The 21,978-nt window shown below is 35.0% G+C and overlaps 1 protein-coding gene across 4 annotated transcripts in view; it reads left to right on the top strand.

The window, feature by feature from the left end:
* BRWD3 (bromodomain and WD repeat domain containing 3) overlaps positions 1–21,978 on the top strand; it is a 235,406-nt gene that overhangs the window by 57,064 nt on the left and 156,364 nt on the right. For all 4 annotated transcript variants that reach the window (XM_045472781.1, XM_045472780.1, XM_045472782.1 and 1 more), the window contains exons 7-11: positions 11,109–11,269; positions 13,123–13,344; positions 17,461–17,561; positions 18,081–18,151; positions 19,082–19,182. In XM_045472781.1, coding sequence (XP_045328737.1) covers positions 11,109–11,269; positions 13,123–13,344; positions 17,461–17,561; positions 18,081–18,151; positions 19,082–19,182 — 656 coding nt within the window. The remainder of the gene's footprint in view (positions 1–11,108; positions 11,270–13,122; positions 13,345–17,460; positions 17,562–18,080; positions 18,152–19,081; positions 19,183–21,978) is intronic.

Genomic DNA, 21,978 nt, shown 5'->3' with positions numbered 1-21,978 from the left:
CCTGTTTTTGTTGATTTTGAGGGTAGTTTTCTGTGCTCCTTAGACTTGAATGCTTGTTTGCTTCCCCAGATCAGGGACGTTCTCATCTATAATTTGTTCAAATAAACCTTCTTCCCCTTTTTCAAGCTTTTCTTCTTCTGGGCCTTCTTTGATACAGATATTGTTTTGTTTCATGGAATCACTTAGTTCCCCAAGCCTCCCATTATGATCTAATCATTTTCTGTCCCTATTTATTTCACCTTCATTGTTTTACAAATTTTATCTTCTGTATCACCTATACGCTCCTTTGCTTCTTCAGTCCTCATTGTCACTGTTTCCAGTTTGTTTTTCATCTCAGTTATAGTATTTTTAAATTCATTCTGACTAGTTCTGAGGTCTTTCATCTCTGCAGCAGGATTTCTCTGGTGTCTTCTATGCTTTTTTTTCAAGCCCACCTAGTAGTCTTATGATTGTTGTTTTAAATTATTGTTCAGATATATTGCTTATATCTATTTTGAGCAAGTCCCTGGCTGTGATTTCTTCTTGACCCTTCTTTTGGGAAGAATTCCTTCATCTTGTCATTTTGAGTAAGTTTTTGTCGTTTGCATGTTTTAAAAGCTTTTTGTGTTTCCATCACCTGAGTGTACTGCTATATCAAAAAGGGGTCATACACTGTCTAGGTCCTGGCCTTTCAGGAAGTGTTTCTGATCTATGCTTTGTGCACTCTGCTGTTGCATTTTGGCTGCTCTTTCTCACTGGTTAGTCCTCTGCAGAGCTCATCCTTGCTTGCAGTGGTGTGTTTGGACCTTTAACTAAGTGTGCTTTGATTTGTTTGTTAAGGTAATCCTGGAAAAAAAGGAGTTGGGAAAAGCCTGATCCTAATAAAAAGAGAAAAGAAAAGGGAACAAAATCCCCCCCAGAGAATCAAAAAACTGTAGGATGATTCCAATGAAAATGAAAAGAAAAATAAGAGAAAAAAGAAGAAAAGAAAAAAGAGAAGGAAAAAGAAAAGAATAAAAATGACTGATTCAAAAAAAATGAGAAAAGGAAATGAAAAAACCAAGAAGAAACTATGAGCCTGATTACAAATGAAAAAAGAAGAAAGTAAACGAGTAAAAAGAACTGCAGGTGTTGTTTTGAAGCATTTGATTTTCAGTGCTCTTGGTACATGGGGGGTGCTGGGTGTGCTGGTCTTTTGAGAGAGAGAAGTCCACTGTGTTGGCTCAGAGTCATTCTTGTGCCAGTAAACAGACAGTTGCCAGGCATGGGATGGTGGGGTTTGGTGTAAGTGTGTCTGCCTCCCCTGGAGGCCTCTGTGTTGCTTTCTGAAGTCCCACCTTGGTGTTGGGAGAAAATGGAGCTACCCAAATCTTTTGTCCCCGGACATGGTACCTCACAGCCCACACTGTTCAGGCAGCTCTCAAAGAATAGCTCACCCTGTGCCATAGTTCTCCTGTGTTTTTTCTTTGGTGCTTGGCTGGGATTCTTAAAGGATCTGGCACCATTCAGATTGGTCTTGTCCTCTGGAATAGAGCCTCTCCACCCTGCTGATGAAAGGCCTTTGGGTGGCACCTTCAGGGTCCTTTTTCCTTGGGGAGGCAGTAAACCCTCTTCCAAACAATCTCCAGGAAGTGAATGTTCTCTCCCAATGTGTATTGGAGATCTCTACACCACCCTGTGCACTCTGTGGTCAGCTCCCTCCTCCCCAGAAGCACATGCCACAGCTCCACTCTGGAGATTGTCATGCACTTCTACAACCTCAGAGTTTAAGCTCCAAATGCTGTTTGGAAGAAAAAAAAAAAAACTGGGACACTCAGTAATTCTCGCTCTCCAGTGCATGGTCTAGAAAGGCTTTCATCTTGTGCTAACTCAGTGCTGAACTTTCTCAACCCCTCTTTCTTTCTGTCTTTCCACGGAAAGAGTTGTCTCCCCTCTGCTACACTGTCTGTCTCCCCCAGTTCACTCCCATGCACATTGCACCTGCCAAGCTGTCTCCCTCCAACTGTGGAGATCCTTCTGCCACACTGCAGATCTATTTCCTGGGTGTTCCAAGTGATCTGACCTCAGTATGTTTGAGGGATGAGGAAAGCCCAGGGTCCTCCGACTTCTCTTCCATCTTAATTCCTCTTACTCCCTTAATGCATTTTAAATTTGGATTTTGCTATTTATAGTTGTGTCCTAGCAATAAAGCACGTGTAAAATGAGATTCTATAAGAAACACTCATTTTATTTCTAAAATGGAATCATTTTTGAATAGATTATGTGATAAAATAGATCGTTTGAAATAATTTAGAAATCTAAGTAAAATTTCCTTTATGAAGTATATAAAATATAAAACCTTAAATTTAGTGTAAAATAAATATTTTATACTTTATTACTACTTTTCCACTTTCTCAGATTTTAAATTATTTATTACTTTACAATTTGTCCTACTTGTTATATAATTCTTTCAGTATGTTTCAGCATAGGCTTTCTGATCTTTTTTGGTCTAATGTTCTGTTTTTCATATATGGAGTTGATAGAAGAGAATGTGGTTTGAGGTGTTTTTCACTGAAGGTATGCATTTGCAGTGATCCTTCTATTTCTTCTTGCTTACTGACCTAGGTGTTTTGATATGATTGACTGAATTTAGGATAAGAGACTCTTTTCTCTTGTTATCTTGTGTTCTTGACCATTGTAGGAAAAAGCCCATGTACTCACAAAGTTTTCTTAGTATAACAACCCTGTAATAAATCCTTGATTTTCATTTATTGTTATTAAATGTTCTTGTTATTGTGTCCTGTATTGCTTTTTAGGGTTTTTCATTACCATTTAATATGTGAGAATCTAGTACAAAGCTTTTAAGTCAAGATAATATAAATAGTATATTTTGTGCCACATGCAACAAATGTTCCAAAATGGACACACTCAGGATTTTAACAAGTTTTTGGCAGTTTTTTTTTCCTATAAAATTACAGGATGGATGTCGAATGGGGAGAACAATGAAGTATTGATTAACATAAGAAGCATGTCCTTATAATTAATTCAGGATGCCGCAGAATTAGGATGGCAAAGCTGTTATTGAGGAATACATGAAAAAAGTCATTCTGGTTCAAACTCTATTAATTTGGGTTATAGTATTCCATATTATAATTGCAAAAGAAATAGAATTTGAATATGTGAAATGATGTTTTAATATCCAATATATACTAGAATATCATATACTTCAAATTATGACATTTTACTGTGCTTTTTTCAAAGAACATTCAGTATTCTTAATTTCTAAAGGCACAAGATTTAATTTTTTTTAATGTTTATTTATTATTGAGAGACAGAGGGAGACAGAGCATGAACAGGGGAGGGGCAGAAGGAGAGGGAGACACAGAATCCGAAGCAGGCTCCAGGCTCTGAGCTGTCAGCACAGAGCCCGATGCAGGGCTCGAACTCACGAACTGCGAGATCATGACCTGAGCCGAAGTCAGACGCTTAACTGACTGAGCCACCCAGGCGCCCCCCTAAAGGCACAAGATTTATGGCACAAGTGAAAGCTATTTTATTTTTTCTTTACATTTTATATTTTAGTTTTATTTTCTTATTTTTTAAAGTCTTTTTAAAATTTTATTTGCTTTGAGAAAGACAGAGACAGCATTTAAAATATTAGTAGAAAAAATAACCAATTTCAGGAGAACCTTTATATGAATTTTATTTGGTTTTAATTAATTCTTTAATATGTTCTTGATAAAATTTGAGGCTTATGTGATGACTGTGACCTCATATTCTCTCCCTTTTACTGTTCACTGGCACTTCTAATTGATGTTGAGGAAGTAAATGAAATTAAACTGAATTAAGTTAATTTTTATTTTTGTTAGGGACACTCATAAAAATACCCAGTTTAAAAAAATATATATGATGAAATACAGTGGCTATAACATAGGGAAAAGATCCACAAAGGAGGAAGTGACCAGTAATTCACAAGAGAAAACATTAGGTTGGGTAGAATGTTTATAAATATTACTTACAATGCAACAAAGTGAACTAGAAACTTTTACGTCAAGAGATACAAACTTGAAATGGTATAAATGTGGCTATACTGTGAGAAACAATGAGTACAGATGAAAGTAGTGATAAATGGATAAGGGATTATACTATAGACCTGACAATATTGATGATGCTTTCCTACTGGAGAAGTAAAGAAGCAGGATACCTAGATCAGACTAATCCTTGATGTCTGCCAATCCCACCACTTCCATTATAGCTATTATATTGAGCCTAAATTTAAAATCACTATTTTTTATATAGAAAATAGTCAATTATCAACAATTTCTTTCAGTTCAACCTATATAGGATTACTCCAAAACACCTTTAAGTCCCAATTAGCATTTACAGAAAGAATCTATAAATTTATCAAAAGGGAATAGATGGTATGCATTGATAGGTAAAATGTAAGAGCTGGGGATAACCATATTTTCCATTATCAAAGAGAGTGATCTCTAAACTGTAAAAAAGGGTAGATCGAGCATGGTTAAAGAAAAGAAAACCCAAGATATATGAGTACCTATCTGCTTTAAGAAGCCTAAATGAATTAAATCCTGGTATACTGAAATAATTTTCCCTGGCAGGTATTTGCTTGAAATCAGAGTGGACAGGAGAAATGGAAATGACACAATGGACAAATATATCAAAGGGGAAAAAATGATACATTCTAGGAATTATAGATTGGTGAATTTAACCCTAGGCAAAATTTTAGACAGGTTATTGAACAAGTGGTTTGTGTACTCTTAGAAAAGAAAGAGGTGATCACTAAGAACTTAATGCTTATTAAAAAAGAATGTCAAACTAGCTTTATTTCCTCTTTAACCAAAAGATGTATAAAGCAGCTGTTTTAGAAAACTGAGGTAGTCTTTGCAATCCTAAATTGCATTCATAGAAATGTGGTTGGAAGTAATCCACTCTGTGCTGATTAAATCACTGGAATATTCTGCAGAATTCTTATTATTTTAAGAGGCTGAGAAATTGATGAACTAGAGACATCATAGAAAAAAGCAACCACAGTAGTGTTTAGGGTGAAAGAGTGTTTTTCTATAGGGGATGATAGGAAAGACAGGTGTTTGTAAACTATGGCTGTGAGTAATGTAGAAGGAACCTCATATATTGAGAGAAGATTTAAGGAACAAGTGATAGCTACTTTCTTTTTTTTTAAAGTTTTTTTTTAAAATTTTATTTATTTTGAGAGAGACAGCATGAGCAGGGGATGGGTAGAGAGAGAGAGAGAGAGAGAGAGAGAGAGAGAGAGAGAGAGAATCCCAAACAGGCTGCACACTGTCAGTGCAGAGCCCGATGTGGGGCTCAAACCCACGAACCATGAGATCATGACCTGAGCTGAAACCAAGAATCAAATGCTTAACTGACTGAGCCACCCAGGCACCCCAGGTAACAGCTATTTAAAAATATTTCATGGGTTACCATGTGACAAAGGGATTTGACTGTTTCTTTTTTTTTTTTTTTCCCTAGTGTAGTCCCCAAGGGCAGAGGCTGTATGATTGTAGAAGTTACAGGGAAAGAGATTGAGTTCAATTAAAGGTACAGTCTCCCCAAAATTAGAGTAGCTTAACATATGAATTGGCCATTATATTAAGAAATAATAATCTTCTCTTTACCAGAAGTGTTTAGGCAGAGACTAAATGGCCATTTGCCAGATAATGTTATAGAAAAGATAATTTTGGGAGGAGGGAGATTGGACTAGAATTAGTAGTTCCCAAACTTGACATAGTATCAGCATCACTTGTAGAGCTTATTAGAAAAATACATTTCTAAAGCTGTATATATTTTTAATATATATTATATTATATGTTATATAATATATATTATACCTTATAAATTTAATAATTTAGATAATTTTCCTCATTAAAGTATCTTATTCGCTCATGAAATTGGGCAAATGAATAATGAAAGCTTTGTTTAGTGGAATGTAAATTCCATGAGGATGAGGATCTTGTTTGATTTGTTTATAAGGTGTATTTCCAGTGTCTGTCATAGTGCTTAGCTCATAGTAGGTGGTCAACAAACATAGGTTTTAATGAAAAAACAATTATTCCATTAATAGCTGTTCACTGATCTCTATGACTTAATAAATTTATAAAATACAGTTTTATCCTGTTTTTACTTGAATCTTCAAGAGCATTTTGCTCTGTCACTGAGTTAGTTCATATATCTTATCTCTTGGTAGAGAACATTTAGATGTCTATCTTACAAAATTTTAAAGAAAAAAGCAAACATGATGGATTCTGAATAGATTATTTTATATTTAAATACATTTTATACATATACACATTTGACTAATTTATCTACTAGTTGAGTTTGTCAATACAAAGAAATGTGGCATCAAGGATTTTTGTCTGAAAAGGATGCTTCTTAAAATATTTCAAGACAGGGGCGCCTGGGTGGCGCAGTCGGTTAAGCATCCGACTTCAGCCAGGTCACGATCTCGCGGTCCGTGAGTTCGAGCCCCGCGTCGGGCTCTGGGCTGATGGCTCAGAGCCTGGAGCCTGTTTCCAATTCTGTGTCTCCTTCTCTCTCTGCCCCTCCCCCGTTCATGCTCTGTCTCTCTCTGTCCCAAAAATAAATAAACGTTGAAAAAAAAATTAAAAAAAAAAAAATATTTCAAGACAAAGTTGGCATGTTCACATCACTGCTTAAGAGAAAATGCTCTATAGTTGATTGTTTGGACCTGACCATAACTACGCCAGGTCCCTAGATAGAAAGGATTCACAACTATAGCATAGGGTATTATTTCTCTAAAGTTGCCAAATCCTTAACAACTGTTGATGGAAAAGCAGGAATTTTGTTCTGACTAAAATTATGTTGATTGCTCGCCCAGTTTCAGCTATTGTTTTTGCCATTTCACTTTTGTGACTATATGGAGCTAAATTCCTTAGTAAATAGAGGCTGAAATAACATAACTTAACCTTTATAGTGTTTTTGAAAACTTAAGTAAGTAATTAATCAAGGTAATTAGTTGTAGATACTAAAACTTATTTACATGCCTTTGAAGTACTATAGATTTTAGAAGGCTTAATAGTGAGAATGCAATAATGGCATTATAGTGGATATTTTGGCATAGGATTGTGGGAATTTTTTACTTATTTGTAGGTTTCTCATGAATACCTCATTTTACTTTAAGGTGAAAGAAATTTAAATTGTTCATATTCCAACTTGCATTATACTTAAAATAGAAAAATAATTCACTCAAGTAGTACATTTGATAGAGACATTCAGATACATCACAGTGATAATTGTGTTTGTGTATGTGTGTCTATTTTATTGTCACTTTTGAGAAAAAGAATAATGACTTTGAATATTTCCCTCCCTTAAAAGAGCTATGTAACATTCATGCTAGAAGAGTGAGATCTACTTCTTCCTGGTAGAATACTCAAGGGTTGGTCAAAAGTGAACTCAATTGTATCTTTATAGTCAGGTATCAGCTATTAACAATTGACAAAAATGTTCCTGATAAAGTACTCTGTAAATAGATAAGAAAAGCAAAAAGCAGTAATACTGAAAAATAGTGGCTAAATGGACAATGCATGCAAAAGAGTGTTGACAGGACTCCTTAATGTATAGAGCCTAAGGCCTGTTGATATCAAATGACTGAAAAAAAGGCATGAATATTACCATTTCAGGTGCTAGGTGAAAAAACAAAAAATCCCTGAGATCGGAAAGAAGGAATATATGATGCTGCTTCTGTCAGATATTCAACGTACCTTATATTAGAATTTTTTTGAATAGCTATTAGTGATAACTAAGAAGAACCTAATAGGAAAATTGTATTTAAGATAAAAATGTATTGTTAAGTGAAATTTAAAAAAAAATTGCCTATACTTTGATCACAAAGCAGTTGGTTCCATTTCTCTTGTTTCTTCTTAGTCTTTATTATATATGTATGCATTTTTTCCATAATTTAAATCATAGTATACTTGCAAGGTTGTATTTTATGTTTTTTGCTTTGTAGTTACTTTTTCCACAGTGCTATAATATTTGTATTTTAATTAATTCCTATAGAATAGTCCATCACATATTCTGTAACTTAATTTACCATTCCCCTGTTGTTGGATTTAGGTTATTTATCATTCTTTGGTATTATGAAAGCATTTTGTACATGTAACCCATTTTTGCTAAACAGTTATGTCACTAGAATAGATTCTCAGGGGTTGAGCAGTGGGTGTGTATATTCTCATGCCTCTTGAAGTATATTGCCAAAATTATTTTCCAAATGGATCATGTCACTTTATGGTGCATCTAGAAATGTAGGTGTACACCAGTTTCAGGTAGTGATTGCTGGCATTAAGTTTTAGAATTTTTAAAATGCTAATTTATTAGGTATAGTATTGTATTTCATCATTCTCATTTAAATTTCTTTTGATAGTTGGCAAAATAGTTAAATGTTTTTGTGACTTCCTTTATTTGTATTTCCTATATTGTGACTTATCTGTTAATTTTCTTTATCTACTAATCTATTAGATCTTAGTGGTGTTCTTATAGATGGTTAGATTAATATGTGTTTTAAAATATTAAGATTATGTCATATATGTTGCAAATATTTTCCATTTTTCTTTTTAATGAATTATTAGTTTTTTTTCTAAAGGAGTCTTAAAAAGTAAAAGCTAATTTGTATACACTATAAAAATGCATGAAGTTTTTAGTCATTGTTCCTGATTTAACAGTTTTGGCCTGAGAATATTAATGGGGTCTCTTTGGGGTGAAGAATATTGGGCACCTGGGTGACTGAGTTGGTTGAGCTTCTGACTTTGGCTCAGGTCATGATCTCCTGAGTTTTGAGTCCCAAATCGGGCTCCCTGCTGTCAACACAGAGTTTGCTTCCGATCCTCTGTCCCCCTCTCTCTGCCCCTTCCCCACTTGTGCTCTCCCAAAAAATAAATAAATATTTAAAAAAATATTTTGTTTATATGCTTAGTTGTGTTCCTTTGGCCTTTGAAAAAGTCAGATATTTGTTAGATGAATGACTGGATTTCTGGTAGCTATTACCTCTCTCTGTCGTTGATTATTTGTTTTCTTTATGTCTCTGCTTTTCTTCTCAGAGTTGCTCTTCTGATTATTTTTCTTCCTATTGATGTTGTTTTTTGTTTTTATCCTTTAAGCAGTGGTTTCTAACTGGGGGCAGTTTTTTGTTTTTTTTTTTTTAGTTTTGTTTTTGTTTATTACCACCAGGAGACATTTGGCAATGTCTGGAGATATTTTTCCTTGTCACGGCTTCATGGTGGTTTTTATGAACATCTAGTGGGTAGAGTCCAGGGATGCTGCTAAATACTCTTTAATAAACAGCCCCGTACACTGAAGAGTTATCAGGCCCAAAGTGCCATTATTTCTAAGGCTGAGAAACCCTGCCTTAAGTAACACAACTTTTCTTCTATCTACTTGCAAAGTATGGATAGAAAAAAGCAAAGCAGAAGTGATGATTGATTGTTTCAGGGAACTAAGAGCAGTAAGAAATGTTTGGAGAAGGAAGATTACTAAGTCCCAAAGTTATGGTGTCTTCTCTTTCCACCTTAGAGTTGTGAAAATTTCTAGAGGTTGGGATGGGGAGCAGCTGCCAAAAAGAAATCCTCTTAGCTGGTAGTGTTGCTTACAAGTTTTCTACCATCATTTACTTAACATCTCACAGTGTTATATAAATACTCAGATCTTTATTGTGTTCTTATGGTTTACATTCAAAGTTTCATTGGTTTTGCTATTCATCATTTGTTTTTTTGTCATTTTGTCAGTTTAAAATGGCCAGCAGATCTACCTTTGCCTAAGAAAAGACTCCATTGCTCTTTAAGACTGGGATATGGAAAGGTTTCATTTTGTGTGTGTGTGTGTGGGGGGGGTGGCATGGTTCTAACTGTATTAATCTAGCTACAAATCCATTCTTGCCTTAATTTTGCCTTGGCTTCAAAATTAAGCTATTATCATTTGTACTATATTATTTATGCACTAGAGTGAAATGTCACCTTGCCTCAATGTGGCTTTCCACTTATGAAGATCTTATGATTTGATTAAAATATAATGTATGGGATGTTAAATATTTTCAGTGTATAAGGGAATACTGGAGGAATTTCACAGAGTAAGTGGGTGCTTGTAAATCCTTACATGGAGGTTAAGGTCTCCATTTTAGGTAAGTGAGAAGAATCTAGGTGGCATTAGAGGAGAATTGGACAGATTTATGCTTTCTTCTGTCTGTTTTTTAATAAAATAAATAATAAGGCAAACAAAAAGCCAGGTGTAAGTTGACCTTATAGGAGATGCAGTTTCAAAAATTCATTGGTAACTAGTGGGAGAGCCTAAAAGTGGAGAACCTATAGAGAAACCTAGGAAAGATTGTTTGTTACTGAAAACTTAATGTGTTATCATAGCTTCCTTTCTTTTTTCACTGTATAAATCTATTACTCTTGAAATATTAGAGACAGCTTCATATGGAGTGAATGGATTTGAGGAGGTAGGACAGGAGTTCATAAAATTCTCTATGTTATTTAAAAAAAGAAATTAATGTTTTTATTTATTTTTGAGACAGAGAGAGACAGAACATGAGCAGGGGAAAGGCAGAGACAGAGGGAGACACAGAATCAGAAGCAGGCTCCAGGCTCTGAGCTGTCAGCACAGAGCCTGATGCGGGGTTCGAACTCATGGACTGTGAGATCATGACCTGAGCTGAAGTCAGATGCTTAACCGACTGAGCCACCCAGGCGCCCCTTCCTATGTAATTTTTAAGGTGTATTTTACTTAACCAAATATAGTCTTTACTATAAAATTCCTTCATGTTATAGTAAGATTTACCCATATACTTAGAGTGACAGTGTCTTTGACTGTAGTTTACCAAGGAAGGCAAAACAAGAATGTACCTGGGAAATGAGAGTACGGCAAACAGAAAATCAGACTTGTGGGATTTAAAAGAAGAGTATTCTTAGTGCTTTGTGTTAGTAAACTTGAGTTCATAAAATCATGAAATGTGTAATGGAATTTAGACTTCTCACAGGGTAAAATGGCTGTGGTGTATATACCCTGTTGTACCTCATCTTAATTTTTATGATTTAACTTCATGATGTAGGTTTCGCTTTTAGATTTTAAGAAGGAGTCTCCTATTTTATGTTTTTCAGTGAATATCACCTCTGCCAGGCAATTAACTGGATGCAGTCGCTTCAGCCATATTTTCCCTTCATCTGCTTACCAGCACATTAAGATGCATAAGAGAATTCTGGGGCACTTGTCATCTGTCTACTGTGTAGCATTTGACCGAAGTGGGAGAAGAATTTTTACAGTGAGTTTAAAATTTATGATACTAAAGCATAATAGAGATTTACAACAATTAAAGGTAGGCTTCATGGCACTGAATTATACTTGTAAGCAATTCATCCTTCTTAGACACATGAATGCACGAAAAGATGAATAGAAATTGAAAGTCTTTTCTCATTCTATTTAAAATGAGTAAACTATAATGTCCTCTATGTTTTGGGAAATGTAATTAAAAACAATGAAATCTTAAGGCCTTATATACATAGAAATGGTTAATTTATGTGAAACAATTTTATCTACTCAGTTTCATTTCCTTTCATTTTAGCAAACATTTATTAAAATGCATTTTCCATTTGTCACTTAGTGTAGTTGGTGTCCATTCTGCTTAATTAAAATGATTACATCATTCATATAGTTGAATAATTGTACTACACAGTTAGTAGCCAAGATTAGTTATTATGTATATCTTTCTTTTGTTTTAGTACTAATTATTTTTTAAATTGTTTTTTTAAGCTTTTATTTAAATTTCAGTTAGTTAACATACAGTGTAATACTAGTTTTGGGCTCGACACTTCCATTTAATACATGGCGTTCATCACCACAATTGTTCTCCTTAATTCCCATTACCTATTTTACCTATTCCCCCAACTGGCCTTCCCTCTATTAATCATCAGTTTGTTCTCCATAGTTGAGTCTTTTTCCTGTTTTGCCTCCCTCTCTCTTTTTTACCCTTTGCTCATTTGTTCTGTTTCTTAAATTCCACGTATGAGTGAAATCATATGGTATTTGTCTTTCTCTGACTTCTATCACTTAGCATTTTATTAACCAGATCATATTGTGTGTTTTTGAGTACAAAATTGTAGCATGCTAATATTTCTAAGAAAGGGTTTAGTGTCATTGCTTTAGTACTAAGTTAACATAGAAGTGTAGTTAGTGGCATAATTTTATTTTTAAATTTCTATGATACAGTAAATGAAGTAGTTTGCATTTGAGAAATTATGACTCCTTGGAGTTCATTAAAGACTCTTCCATTGACATTTCATAACTCCAAATGCATCGTTTAAGTATTTGGATGTTGATCATGATGAGAATGACAATTGCCATCTTTTTATAAACATAATTACTAAATAGCTTATTTACCACATTAGATTAGAATTGATTTTAGTATTTTTAAAGCTCTTTTGAAATTCTCAATAGGAAGTGCAACATAATATTTTCAGCAGAGATTGTTAACAAAGACTCATATTTACTAAGAAATGCATGTAGACTGGGCGCCTGGGTGGCTCAGTCGGTTAAGCGTCTGACTTTGACTCAGGTCACGATCTTGCGGTTTGTGAGTTTGAGCCCTGCGTCGGGCTCTGGGCTGATGGCTCAGAGCCTGGAGCCTGCTTCAGATTCTGTGTCTCCCTCTCTCTCTGCCCCTCCCCCGTTCATGCTCTGTCTCTCTCTGTCTCAAAAATAAATAAATTAAAAAAAAAAGAAATGCATGTAGACTTAAATTTTTAAGTATCTATAGAAAAAAAATATTCAATTATGATAAAAGGCCATCAGGTATAAGGAAAGAAATAATGCAGATACATTTAATGCCAAATCACTTAAAAGTGAGTTAAAAATATTTTGAGTTGTTAAGATTGGTAGTTTTGAGGAGTTCTTCACAAATGCCATTGTCCGTTTGGACAGTGCTTTGTCATTGCCATCATTTGGACCTCAGTTCTATTTCTTACTGGATCCATATTATATGGACAAAGAGATTAGAAAGTGAAGGCTCAGAAGTAATTTAATAAAAATCCTGCCTTTGTCATTTGGCTTTTTTTTCTGGAGTGGGGATTGCAAATTTTTGCTACATTGTAAATCTTTTGTCCTTTTGTATTACTATAGGGTTCAGATGACTGTTTGGTGAAAATTTGGGCAACAGATGATGGACGTCTCCTTGCTACACTTCGAGGGCACTCTGCTGAAATTTCTGACATGGCTGTTAACTATGAAAACACTCTTATTGCTGCAGGCAGCTGTGATAAGGTTGTAAGGGTGTGGTGTCTTCGAACTTGTGCACCAGTTGCAGTCCTTCAGGGACATTCAGCTTCTATTACTTCCATACAGGTAAGAAAAATGAAAAGATATCTCTAGCATATATAATGAGGGTGGGAATTCTCTCAGTTTTTGTTATATTGTGTGGATATTTATAAAGAATGGCAACAGAAAAATATTGATCTCTAAGAGCTTTGTCCCTACTCTGCTCTGGTATTTTTTTAAAGTTCCTGTTTTATATAAATTTATTCCCTTCAGAGATAATTAAAACCTCATTGAAAAGATTTTTCAAATGCAGTGTAAAACATCTTATTTATCTTACTAGTATTTGTGAAGAAGGGAGAAGACTTATAAATGCCATAAGGAAGCAACACTTAATACCTGTTAGGTTATAAACAGGTTCTAACTTGAATATTGGCATACTTTGTGTTAATATTTAATGCAAGATGTTTGTCAGTCAGATTGTGTGTGTGTGTTTGTGTGTGTGTGTGTGTGGTTTGATGTTAAAGAAATTTTATTCTTAGTTACAGTGATTTCTTATTTCAACTTGATATTTGACATAAAATACATTGACTTCTTTTAAATTCTTATTCATAGAGCGTTTTTACTAAATGTTGGTAGTGAAAGTCCTGGATAGCCCCCAAAAGACTTTTATTTAAGAAAACTAAGCTGAATTTGTCCTCTTCTTTGTGTTGAAAGCAAAATAGAGGAATCCCTCTGAAACTGTGTTTTACACTTTGGTCAAGGAGACCATTTTGTGGATGAGATAATTACTCCCATTTACTTTTCCTTGTTCTTGAGTCACTAAAAAGTATGTCAGTCAATTTTTGTGTGTTATTTAAATAAAATATCACCTGTTTATGAGGAGCTAGCAAGAATTAGGTTTAATGTATATTGGATTTTAAAAATTGTATATCAAACTTTTAATCAGTTGAAATTATTTTATGTCTTCTGTTTTAGGAGTTTATTAGTTACTTGTGTTCCTACCATCGTATCTGCCAGATTATTTCGGGAATTCAGAAATACTCTCATATAACTAAAAAAAATGGCCACTGATATTGAAAAATGTTTATGATACTCCTTGGCTTCCTCATAGGTTGATTTTCTAATTTCTATCTTACTTTGTTTACATGTAGGAGCTCCCTAAAGATTGATGGATCTCTATCACATTCTTTCCTTTAGTGATCTCATTAAGTCTCGTAGTTTTGGATTTCATCTGTAGGCTGATGATTTTCAAACTTACATTTTCATCTTGGGACCTTTCTCTTAGTTCCATACTTGTATATTCAGCTACCCATTTTGTATCATCACATGAATTTCATGAATCTCAAACTCAGCATACTCAAAATTGAACTTCTATTTTCCTTTCTTAAATCTGCTTTTCCTAAAATTTTTTTCAAGTAAACAAATGGCTATTTTATCCTTCCAATTGCTCAGAGTAGTCATCCCTGACTTTTTTTTGTCTCTTTTATATCTCATATCTAACTTGTTAGCATATAATTTTGGCTCTACCCTCAGAGTAAATCCAGAATCTGACAAATTATCATGATCTTTATCATTTCTATTACGTTTCAAATAGTTATCATCTATGACCCAGATTATTGAAGCACATTTCCAACTGATCTTCCTGCTTCTTCCCTTCCCTCTTTCTTGCCCCAGTCTAACCTCTGCCATAGCAGGCTGTGTGATTTTAAAATGGAAGTTAAATCACGTCACTGGTACTCAGAACCCTCAGTAGTTCCAAACTCAGTGTTAAAGTTGAAGTCTTTACAATTACCCACATTGTAAGGCCTACATTCTCAGCCCCTTGCTCTCTTTGACCTCATCTTCTACTAGTTTTCTGTTCTCATTCTGCTTTAGCTGCTGCTATGCACTCTGCTTTGTTAGACCACTCTGCCTCCAATTCTGCCTTTGCTCTGTTTCATGTCTCTGGAACGGAATGCTCTTCCTTAGATAGTCACATGGCTTATTCCTTCACTTTCTTCTCACTTTGTGTGTAAATTTCTCTTTCTCAGGGACTTTCTCTAACCACTTTACCCCTCTAAAATTGTAAATTGTTCCCTGAACCAGCACTCTTTATCTCCCCTTAATTTTATTTTTTTCCATAGTAATCAGTACCATTTAGTGTGAATTCTATATACTATACTTACTCTTTGCTAATTGACTGTCTCCATTAACATCATGGTGTATTTTCCTTTCAGATTTTTTTTAAACAAAACAGATATAAAATGATATGATATTAATAGAGGTTGCCTCTGGGTGGTGGGATTATTTTTAAAAAAATTTATGTCTTTATTTTATTTTGAAAGACAGAATGCAAGCAGGGGGAGGGGCAGAGAAAGGGAGACTCAGAATCCGAAGCAGGCTCCAGGCTCTGAGCTGTCAGCACAGAGCCCAGTGCGGGGCTCAAACTCAGACTGTGCGATCATGACCTGAGCTGAAGTCAGACGCTTAACCGACTGAGCCACCCAGGTGCCCCTGGGTGGTGAGATTATAAGTAGCTTTTATTGTTTTTCTATATTTACTAAATTTACTTTAATAATGATGTATTAATTTATATTCAGAAGTGTGCATATCTTATTTGTATAATCTCTAACATGATTTATTATTTAAAAACAATCCAATTAGGGAACATTAATAGGCCAGATCCACCTTTGTGATTGATGAATATATTTAAATATAATGGTGATAATAAAAGTTTTAGTGTTTTTTTCAAACTTAATAAAATTATACTCTTTTATATTTACTTGTCTTATTTGCGTGTATCAGAGATCAGCAAATTCATGGATCTGATAGTAGATATTTTAGGTTTTGCAGACCGTATGGTCTCTGTCACACCTACTTAACTCTGCAGGCCAAAAGCAGCTATAGCCAGTGTAAGGTGACTTTGTCCAATAAAGCTTTATTTACAGTAACAGGCAGCAAGTTGGATTTGGCATGTGTGTTGTAATTTGCAGACTCCTGCTGTAAATTGTGGATTAAGTTTTCAATTGCAAGCTTCTTTATCTCAGAAAGGAAAATATAGGCATGATACCTGAGTACTGGTTCTTTACTGTATATCAACTGTTAATGGATAACATAGTCTTGGTAGAAGTTCTGTGTTTCCTGTCAAGAAAACTAGATAAATGAATTCTAATATCTATAATGATCATTTTCTTTAGATTTGAGGTCAAAATTTATTCAGATCCTTAATATTCATCTTAGTGGTGTTGATTTATCTGTATTTGGGATTTTTTAAAAAAATTTTTAACATTTATTTATTTTTGAGACAGAGAGAGACAGAGCATGAACGGGGGAGGAGGGTCAGAGAGAGAGGGAGACACAGAATCAGAAGCAGGCTCCAGGCTCTGAGCCATCATCAGCCCAGAGCCCAACGCGGGGCTCGAACTCACGGACCGTGAGATCGTGACCTCAGCTGAAGTCGGACGCTTAACCGACTGAGCCACCCAGGGGCCCCTGTATTTGGGATTTTTAAAACTCATGGCATGCAGAGACTCTGGTTTGATTTCCAACTTTTTTCTGTATCTCAGGCATCCTTTTAGGACAACATTTATATCATACATTTTTGCAGTTGGAGTTTAAAATAAAATGATAAGACCAAAATATTTAGATACAACTTCCTAATCATTGATTTTAGATTGATTTCTGATGCCGTATTCATATGAGCTATAAAAATTCCATATTTTTTTGCTATATAAGTATATACTTAGTAGACTTATAATGGCTTACTAGTAATCACCTTGTAATATTTTTCTCCATTAAAAGTAATGAAATAATCTTAAACTGTGATGTTCAGTAATTTTAAAATAATTATTTATTTATTTTTTAAAATTTTATTTTTTTTAAAGCAATCTCTACATTCAATATGGAGCTTGAACTCGCCCTGAGATCAAGAGTTGCATGCTCTACTGACTGAAGCATCCAGGCACCCCTAAAAATAATTGTTTTTAAGCTAATATATTTTATCCTAAATTTGATGACTTTTTTCTACTATTTCTTGATATTGTAAATTTTTGCAAGGTATTCATTAATCTAGGAAATTTAAATAACTGATATCTTGAATGTGAAATTCTTAATTGAATTTATTTAAGGTATATCTATTAAAGTGATTTTAATTTTAGAAGATGCTGTGTTTAAAATAAGTTTGAACATGAAAGCTTTCTATTTGAATTAGAATTTTCTTTTTAGTTTTGTCCATCAACTAAAGGCACAACCAGATACCTCACTTCTACTGGTGCTGATGGAACAATCTGTTTCTGGCAATGGCATGTAAAAACAATGAAGTTTAGGTAAGTTTAGAATTGGGTTAGGAGTTTTGTGCAAAATCAAGCATGTCTCATTTTCTTTGTTATCTTGAGACGTTCTTAATAGTTGATTTATTTAAGTATGTAAGTCTATGTGTGCATGTGTGTATATATACACATCTATACCTACTTCAATTAGATGTTAGAGATTCTAGAATAGAATTTTTATGAAACCAATGTTGGAGAGACTATTTAACTTATACACAAAATTTTTGCAGAGTGTTTCATTTATTACTCTGATAAGAAGACTTTGAACTTCTCTTTGTGGTAGTAAGTTACTTGGCAATTTCTTTGCAAAGCTATGATAATAATTCTGGTATCTTAAAGTATATTTGAAGTTTAAATGCATTTTTAACCTGAATGATGGGAATAGAACTTATTGACTACTTCAAATGTGTGTTTTATAATATTGATGTTAAATCTGTAGATATCCACCAGTGTGCAAAGATTCTTGCATGTTAAATGAACATGATGGAAAATAAAAATATCTTCCTTTTCTCTTAGAGATCGCCCAGTGAAATTTACTGAGAGATCTAGACCTGGAGTTCAGATATCTTGTTCATCTTTCAGTTCTGGTATGTGTAAAAATTCAAAGTTTTGAGTACCCAAAATATTAAATAATCCAGTTGTAAAAGATAATATTTTTCAATTTTGTGGAGAAAAAAATGTATGTTTGTTAATGGAAACATAATAAAAAATGTGAACCATATGATACTATAGAGGGATGTTTGTGGACTTTGAATTAACACATGTAATAGCTTTGGAGTGTTTTTACTATTTGCTTATATGTTTTTATATAATTCAGAATTTAGTTGGTAAAAAGTATACCCCTGCTACACACACAGTTCAACACTAAAATCCTGCCCTGACATTTCAGAAAAAATGTACTGTGGCTCCATATAGAAGACACTTCGGCAGTATATAAACAGTGCTTTTCTATTACTATGCTAGTTCACCTTTTCTTTTACTGTGGTAAAATATAACATAAACTTTACTATTTTAATAACCATTTTTAAGTGTACGGTTTTGTGGCATTGAGTATATTCACTTTGTTTTGGATACACTACCGCCATCCGTCTCTAGAATTTATTCATCATCCCAAAAGTGGTTGAGTTTTTACATTCCACCTCTATAGCCCTGTAAAGACAATTATAGCTATAGGTCATTTTATAAACAATTTTGGAGCATTATGTTTTCACATAAAATATAAAGAAATGAGTTCCTCAAGGCCCTGATATTTAATGTTTATTATTCAAGGGCCTGTATTTAGTGTACAGTTGGTGGACTTTTGTTGGGTGAGTGGTATGTATAGTTGTCCTTTAAATACTTCCCTTATTTCTCTTGAATTATACTTATTTTTCTCTGAGATATCGTTAATGGTGAGAAGATAACGTATTTCTTGAAGCCCTCTTACTAATATCAGGAGCATATAATTGAGAAGGCAATTGGAAGGTTTTTAAAGTTCCTTGGTACAATGTTTGCTTGTTTGTTTTTTAATCCTCCAGGTGGTATGTTCATTACAACAGGTAGCACTGACCATGTGATTAGAATATATTATTTGGGTTCTGAGATCCCTGAGAAAATTGCTGAATTAGAATCACATACGGTAAGAACAAAATGAAAAACTTAAATATGTTGCTTTCTTATGTAACACCTGTGGAAAATTGATTTTATTCTTTTCTAATTTGTACCTTAATTTAATATACAGGTGCCAAAATCTGTATGGTAAGACATCTCTGTAATAATGAAGATAAGTGTGAAATTCTGGATTTAGTATGGCCCCAGTATTTAAAATGAGTTCTGTTTGACTATATAGGAAAAGAAAAACATATTATAGTAATAGTTTATGAAAATCTTCTTTTATCCTGCTGTATTTAGTTAATTGTATAAGCTATTTGTTACTTTAAAATCTACATACTTATTAAAAGACATATTGAAAGATGGTGGCATAGAAGGATCCTGAAATCACCTCCTCCAATGAACACAACAAAACTACAGCTGTAATGGGACAGTTCCCTCTGAAAAGGACCTGAAATCTAGCTAAACAGTGCCTCTACAACAAAAGATAAAAGGCCCACATCAATATGGGTAGGAGGGGTAGAGACGTGTTCTTGCAAAAAGCCCCACCCCAGGGCAGAAATCCACAGTTGGGACTGATCTCATAATATGGAGCTTATTCTTGAGAGGACTGATCTCATAATATGGAGCTTATTCTTGAGGAGCAAGGTGTCTGTGTCCCACATCAGGCAATCCAACCCTTGGGACCTGCACTGGAGAAATGAGCCCCCAAAGCATCTAGCCTTGAAAACCAGTGGGGCTTACTTCTAGGAGAACCGTAGGGAATGAAAAATCTACCCCTAAAGGCTCTTATACAGATTCACTAGCCCTGGGACCCAGCTCAAAAGCAACAGTTTGCAAGGCACCTAGACCCTATGTGAAGGAGACTCATTTGCTAATCTTAAAGCATATGCTGGAGAGGCAAGAACCTGTTGGGAATCTCTCCTGGGATAGAGGTGGGTACCATTTTTGAATTCTCCTGCCTTGTTGGTCCTGGTGCAGATGGATGCCATTGTTGAACCCCTCCTTTATGTCTTTAAGTCTACTAGCTTCAATGGGAGCACCTTGCCCATGCACACTGCAGCTGTGGCCTATCCCACCACAGCCAGGTAGGCTGAGTACCCCACCCCATACCACCTTCAAAACCTGCCTGGGCAGGGATGTGCAGCCCACACAGGAGATACCCCCTTGAGCACCTGGCTCTTGTGGCCCCGGGGGGTATTGCATTTTTGGACCTCATGTTTTTTTCGTTTTCTAAAGTGTATTTATTTATTTTGAGAAAGAGAACAAGCACAAGTCGGGGAAGGGCAGAGAGAGAGGGAAAGAGAGAATCCCAAGCAGGCTCCATGTTGTCAGCACAGAGCCTGATGCAGGGCTTAATCTCACAAACTGTGAGATTACGACCTGAGCTAAAGATCAAAAAGTCAGAGGCTTAAGTGAGCTACCCAGGCACCCCTGTACTCCATGGGTTTGAAGCAATTAGAGACAGTGTTTGGGAGTTAGCATTCCCAGGGCACTGTACAAACAGAAGACTGAAACTCACCCACGGTCTTGATGTGAAAAAGGCCTATTTTCTTGTCCTGGGGCATGTCATACAACCAGAGGCTGCAGAAGAGCTCTCAGGGAACATGAGTAGAAATTTACCATATTAGTGCCCTCACTTGGCCCCATCATAGCTCGCTGATACCTCACAGAAAGGAGATTATACGCACGTCTAAAGCTATGGTTTTTGCAACTTTACCTAGGGGACACCTCTGGAACTGGTCTGGAAGTCAGCAGTGTTTACGATTGTGGACTCAAAGACTATTATTTGCGTATCTTAAAAGATACTGCCTGAAAATCTGGCTTACAATTAGCCTGAAACTAGGCACTGTCTGAGATCCCTCCCTTTGGAACAATGACAGGTCTTGGCATACCCTCAACAACTGGGACCTTTGAAGAACAAGTTGTGCTACTTATAGATAACCAAAAGCCAGGGTATGGTTGAATTGGTAAGGTTTATTTCCAATGCAAGGTCATACTATACAATTTCATTTATATGTGGAACCTAAAAAATTAAAAAGCAGAAAGAGACCCATAGATAGAAAAAAATGTGTGATTGCCAGAGGGGAGGGAAGTGAGATAATTGGCAAAATGGGTGAAGGGGAGTGGGAGATACAGGTTTCTACTTATGGAATGAATAAGTCATGGGGGTAAAAAGTACAGCATAGGGAATATAGTCAATCATATTGTAATAGTATTGTACGGTGACAGATGGTAGCAACACTTGTGGTGAACATAGTATAATGCATAAACCTGTCAAATCACTATGTTGTACACCTGAAATTAATATACAATAGTGTGTCAACTATAATAAAAAATTTTTAAAGGAGGAGAGGTAGCTATCTTATGTAATACATAGAAACAAACATGGAGTCAGGCAAATTGAGGAGACAACGTATATGTTCAGATGCAAGAACAAGAGAAGACATTAGAAAAAGCCCTTAATGAAATGGATATAAGTAATCTACCTGATGAAGAATTCAAAGTAATGGTCATAAATATGCTCAACAAACTCAGGAGAAGAATGGATGAACACAGTGAAAATTTCAACAAAGAGATATTAAACCATAAAGAAAGTAACAAAGAAAAGTCACAAAGCTGAAGAATACAATAGCTGAAGTGGTAAATATGCTAAGAGGTTCAACAACAGACTAGACAAAATAGAATGGATGAGTGACCTGCAAGACAGGGTACCAGAAATAACCGAGAACAGTGAAAGGAAAAGAAAATTCAAAAAATTAAGATAGTTTAAGGGACATAGGAGACTATGAGAATAAAATCTGCATTATAGGGGGTCCTAAAA

The sequence above is a fragment of the Leopardus geoffroyi genome, chromosome X (genome assembly GCF_018350155.1).
Source record: "Leopardus geoffroyi isolate Oge1 chromosome X, O.geoffroyi_Oge1_pat1.0, whole genome shotgun sequence".
In the NCBI taxonomy this organism is placed as follows: domain Eukaryota; kingdom Metazoa; phylum Chordata; class Mammalia; order Carnivora; family Felidae; genus Leopardus; species Leopardus geoffroyi.
This window is presented reverse-complemented; position numbering and strand designations above follow the sequence as displayed.